General features: G+C 37.7%; 1 protein-coding gene across 2 annotated transcripts in view; it reads left to right on the top strand.

Annotated features, from left to right (window-relative positions):
- Nucleotides 1-1,726: 1,726 nt before the first annotated feature.
- Nucleotides 1,727-5,211, top strand: part of LOC106473702 (glypican-5-like) — a 23,930-nt gene continuing 20,445 nt past the window's right edge. For both annotated transcript variants that reach the window (XM_022402107.1, XM_013934379.2), the window contains exon 1: nucleotides 1,727-2,560. In XM_022402107.1, coding sequence (XP_022257815.1) covers nucleotides 1,937-2,560 — 624 coding nt within the window. In that variant the 5' untranslated portion in view covers nucleotides 1,727-1,936. The remainder of the gene's footprint in view (nucleotides 2,561-5,211) is intronic.

Raw genomic sequence — 5,211 nt, 5'->3', positions numbered from 1 at the left:
TCCTTAGTACAAATATTCTAAAAACCTAACCAAATCTTTCTAGTATTTGACTATGTATCAACGAGAATAATGAATTGGAATTTTGTTGAAAGTGGCTTAAAATGGGGATGTTTTAAGGTGTTTGACTTGTGAGCTTATTTGTGTATTTGAGTGGGAAACAAGGAAGAAAACCAACTCCACTTATACACAAATAACCACTGTGCACGAGAGAGGTATTCGATGTCAGTTAGTTCTGGTTACTCTCATGTATTTGTCTTTCCTGATACTGTAGCTAAGGTCTGTGTGTCTCTATGACCCACCATCCAAGAGAGATTTTCTTTTGAATCAACTTAATAAGATCTCTTCAATTGTTTAGCTTTAGCGCTCTGTTGGTAAATTGAACGTAACGGATACCTTAATTTTACAAATGCGTGTGTTTCTGTTAGCTAACTCCTCAACTTGTCGGTTGCTTATCATCAACCTCGTGGGAGTTCATGTAACTTGAGACTCCGGTCTTGTTGTGGATTTTGTCAACCATTGCGAGCTGACGTATTCCCTTTCACGTCTAAAATACTGTAAAGTGATTCACGTTTCAATGTTTTTACACTGGATGACAATGGTGGTTAGGGCGCTTGACTCGCAATCTGCATGTGCGGGTTCGAATCCCGTCACCACGATCGTTGGTGAAGTGTATCCCAAGAGTTGGCGGTTGGTGGTGTTCACTAGCTGCTTTCCCTCTAATCTATCACTGCTAAATCAGGGACGGCTAGCACAGATAGCCCTCGTGTATCTTTAGGCGAAATTCAAGGAACAAACAAGCTAGATGGAAAGCCAGGAGTCCTCAAAATTCTTTTCAAAATGACTGTTTACTAAAGTAGTTGGAGGTGGGACGAGTGATTGGGATTCAGGGCTGCGGAAAGTCCAAGTTAACATGCCGATGGATACGCTGTGGGACATTATATGTGTTAAGCTATTCGTTTAAGAGTGGCCACATGGGTAGCGACTGCTGCTGACTGGGTGTCCTTCCTCTGGTCATCTGTGTTAAAATAGGAACCGTAGGGACCTCTGACCTGACCGTTTTCTCAATGTCGCATAAGGTGCTGTTCAGATTGAAAATACGAAATTACGATAGAAAAAATCATCTCAAATTTATATCACACCTAAAGTCATATAAAGCTCTTATTAAATATACACAAGATTAATTATCGTTAAAGAATGTCCATTTTCACATTCAGAAGGCGATCGCTGACCTAAAGTACAGCAAAAGGACGGACTCGAGTAGTACAAAGATAACCTAAGGTGTGCTAAAAAAACAACAAAAAACATTCAGATCTCGTTTAAAACATAAAAAAATAAAGAAAAAACATTACAATTTCTACATTTTAATGTCATTTTCTTTTGATGTATACTTTAATGAAAATAACATAAGACATTTGCAAAAGGATATCTAACAAAATAACAACGAAAGTCACACGTTAGTATGACAATCTGGTGAAAAGTGTTGAAATTACCAATGAACTGTTTTACATCGACCAATATTGTATTGCATTCGTGGACATTGGCCCTGATAAATAAGAGAAGTATAAGCAGTGTTAAAATCATACATTTTCTAGCCCTGTTTACGTGTGTTTTTAAATAGCATTTGGCAGTATTTTAACAAACAGCAAAGGGGGAGGAAAGAGTTCTAAATAGCACCTGACCCTCCCAGGTTGCAAACCTAAGTACCGATCCAGAACAGATTCGATGGTGACAGGCGTGCCTAAAGTTGGCTGAAGGACTGTTTTAACATCCTATTATAACTATTGAAGCACAGTCCTAGTTATGATTATTTTTCCTGACGAGCTGCTTGGTACCTGCGATTACTATACACTGTTTTCTCTATACAGGTTACTTCCTTGACCTGATCAGATGGGCAGAGAACAACACTCAATCGTTATTCACTCACATATATCACATTATGGAACCAGATGTGCAGACTATAACGGGTCAGCTTTACAGTGGTTTAAAGGACTTTCTTCAAGGAAAGAACATTGACCTCGAGATCCAACTGTCTGAGTTCTTCACATCTATTTTCCCTCACGTGTATCGGCACATAATTAATGACAACCTTGCTGACTTTGGAGATGAGTTCACCAACTGCTTGCGTAAAGCACAGCCGGATATCAAACCTTTCGGTGCGAGACCTAAAAGCCTTTCTTTACGGGTGGTTAAGTCTTTTGAGGATGTACGAACATTTTTGGAAGCCTTGAGTCTCGGTCTAGAGGTCGTTAATACAACTGACCGCCAGGTGTTTGGGGCCGAGTGCAAAAAGGCTCTGGTCAGGATGACCTATTGCGCTCATTGTCGCGGGTTGACGGCAATTAAGCCATGTAGTGGCTATTGCTTAAACGTAGCTCGAGGTTGTCTCGCGCAAGTTACCGATATGGACCATCCCTGGAACGAATTTGTAACTGGACTAGAGCTCATAGTGTCCGGAATGATAACCGACCATAATATTGAGAAGCTATTAACCATCATGGACGTTAAGATCTCCGAGAGTATAATATACGCAATGGAACAAGGAGGGGAAATCACCACTCAGGTAATCTTTATTTCGTTTTCAATATGTATTGGAATTAAAGTTCGTGAAGAAAAATCTGTTTAAAATTAATCAGTGACTGGTGAGCTTTAAACCATTATATGTTTCAAAAAAAGTATTAATGACATTAGTGAAGGCCTGGAATAGCCTGGTGGTTAGGGGGCGCTCGACTCGCAGTCGTGGGTCGCGGGTTGGAATCCCTGTCAGCAAACATGCTCGTCTTTTTAGCCGTGGAGGCATTACAAGGTGACAGTTGATGATATGTGGCCCAAGAGTTGGCCAGGGGTGGTGTTGACTAGCTGCCTTCCCTCTAGTGATCAATCTACCCCACTATCGGCGTTATTGGGCTGATTATGATAGCAATAACACAACAAATATTGATTGACTCCTTTACAAACTACACCGTTAGGCTTACCAGTACGGCGTAAATATAGCACATTCGGCCAAAATAATTTAGTAAAGAAACAGGTTTTTATCCTGGTGCAACGTCTCTTAATCAGTTTCAATCTGACAGGATGGTCCCATTATCCTAAGAAACTGGGGTGTTCTGACCACATTTTGGGGCAAAAATAGTAGTGACTGAACATTTTATAAATATTGAATGAGACAGTTAGCCAATTATGTTGTTTTTAAGTATTGATTTAGTACACATTTAACGTACTGACTATAGTTTTTGCTTTTATGTATAATTTGCAAGACATACTTTTGGAATTTATTGATGTTTTATATGTAAAACACTTATTGGTATTTCATTTCTTTAACCAATATATTGTATAACAATTATGCACCCTGAAATCTCTAAATAATAATGAAGAATAATTTCATGTTTAGCTTTATAAGTTGATTTGTCTGCTAAAGTTTAAAGGATCTACGTTTAAGTAGTTGTGTTTATTTATTACTATTCTTACCTTTCTGTAGATATGTTCACGAATCTTTGTCTAGAGCTTGTTGATTGGTGACTGAAACTTTATGCATATAGGCTTGATAAATAATAGTCTTACCATTTCGAAAAACTAATGCTTACTAGAGAAAGGTCACTCTTTATTATATTAAGGAGCCAATGGTATCTAGTGGGAATGAGAGATGATATCCACTTTTGAAGAAGTTTTACAAACATTGATTAAAAAAAACGTTCTTTTGACGGTAATTAGGCTGATCCTCTTGCCTCTGCAGTGTCTATTTTCATCGGTGCCCACCACGGGTATCGAAACGCGGTTTTTAGCGTTACAAGCCTTCGGACTTTCCGCTGTGCCACTGGAGGGGGGGGATGCATACATTAAATAGATGAGGAGAAAGAAGAGACTAGGATATAATGATGTGATATCACAGAAGAGTCCAAAACGCCATCTATTCAACACTTAAAGCATAATCCAGTGTTTAGAACCCATTCAGTCATCTAAATATTTTTGAAAAACCGTTCTACAATTAATTAGACAAGAAGCCAAACATTGTAGCAGCAAAAATAAGCATTATAAATTCCACATTAAAATAAAATCACCGAAAGATATTTGTTCTCCTTAAAATTTACAAATCAGGTTCTTCCTAATTGTTTGTTCAAAAATCATACTTGTCAACATCCAAATAATGAACGCTAAGAATATCTTAATGATAATGTTAGGAATAAATGACCCCAGTATATTAATGGATTAGATTAAATTGATATATAACTACATCATTTAAAATCCTAGAAAAAAAAAATACACAATCAATACACTTGTCAGTACATAAAGATCCTTGTGTCATAAATCTGACGTGTTACGGTTTTATTTTTCATATCTCTCGTTTCAGTTTTAGTTAACATCAGGAACCGATTCTGTTTGGGAGTTGTTTACATATGAATAAGACTAGGAGACTTAAGGCGACTACTGAGCATGCGTCATCACTTTCCACGCTGTGGAATAGTCATGTTTAGTTCGTACTCCAAATGTTATCTTACTTTCATTAGGATTATACGTTATTTGTGAAGCGTGTTGTGTTAGCGTGAATGGAGACGCGTAGCGATTGGCTGTTATTGTGAGTGCACTTTTTATTATTATTTATCTTGTGAAGCGTGTTGTGTTAGCGTGAATGGAGACGCGTAGCGATTGGCTGTTATTGTGAGTGCACTTTTTATTATTATTTATCTTGCAATAAGGCTAGCTAATAGGATGGCGATCTGCTGACACGCTTTCATTCTAAACTAACAGCAAGAAGTCTTGCATCCTGGGCTTTTAACTAGTTGTAAAATAACATGTTTTGTTAACATTTTAGAAACAGCTCAGGTCAGAGACTATCGCGTCTGTTTATTTTAGTCGTAGTTCCTCATAAACTCTTCTATATTGTAAATGCGTCGGTTCTTGATATATGAGTAACTACACGATTCAGAATATCAGAGTTGATTTTCATATGGATGTGATGTTTTGGATTATTTTTAAAACGTTTTCCTCCTATATTTGGGAGAAATTATCGAAAGCCTGGCTCTGAAAACTGGTTTCAAAGACTGAAAACATTAATTATCCACGAGAGTAAAGTCACAAGTTTATATGACCCAACACGAGAGTAAAGTCACAAGTTTATATGACCCAACACGAGAGTAAAGTCACAGGTTTATATGACCCAACACGAGAGTAAAGTCACAGGTTTATATGACCCAACACGAGAGTAAAGTCATAGGT

This window comes from Limulus polyphemus, unplaced genomic scaffold, assembly GCF_000517525.1.
Source record: "Limulus polyphemus unplaced genomic scaffold, Limulus_polyphemus-2.1.2 Scaffold6419, whole genome shotgun sequence".
NCBI classification, from domain to species: Eukaryota; Metazoa; Arthropoda; class Merostomata; order Xiphosura; family Limulidae; genus Limulus; species Limulus polyphemus.
Note: the sequence above shows the minus strand (reverse complement) of the source record. Positions and strands in the feature narration are given on the sequence as shown.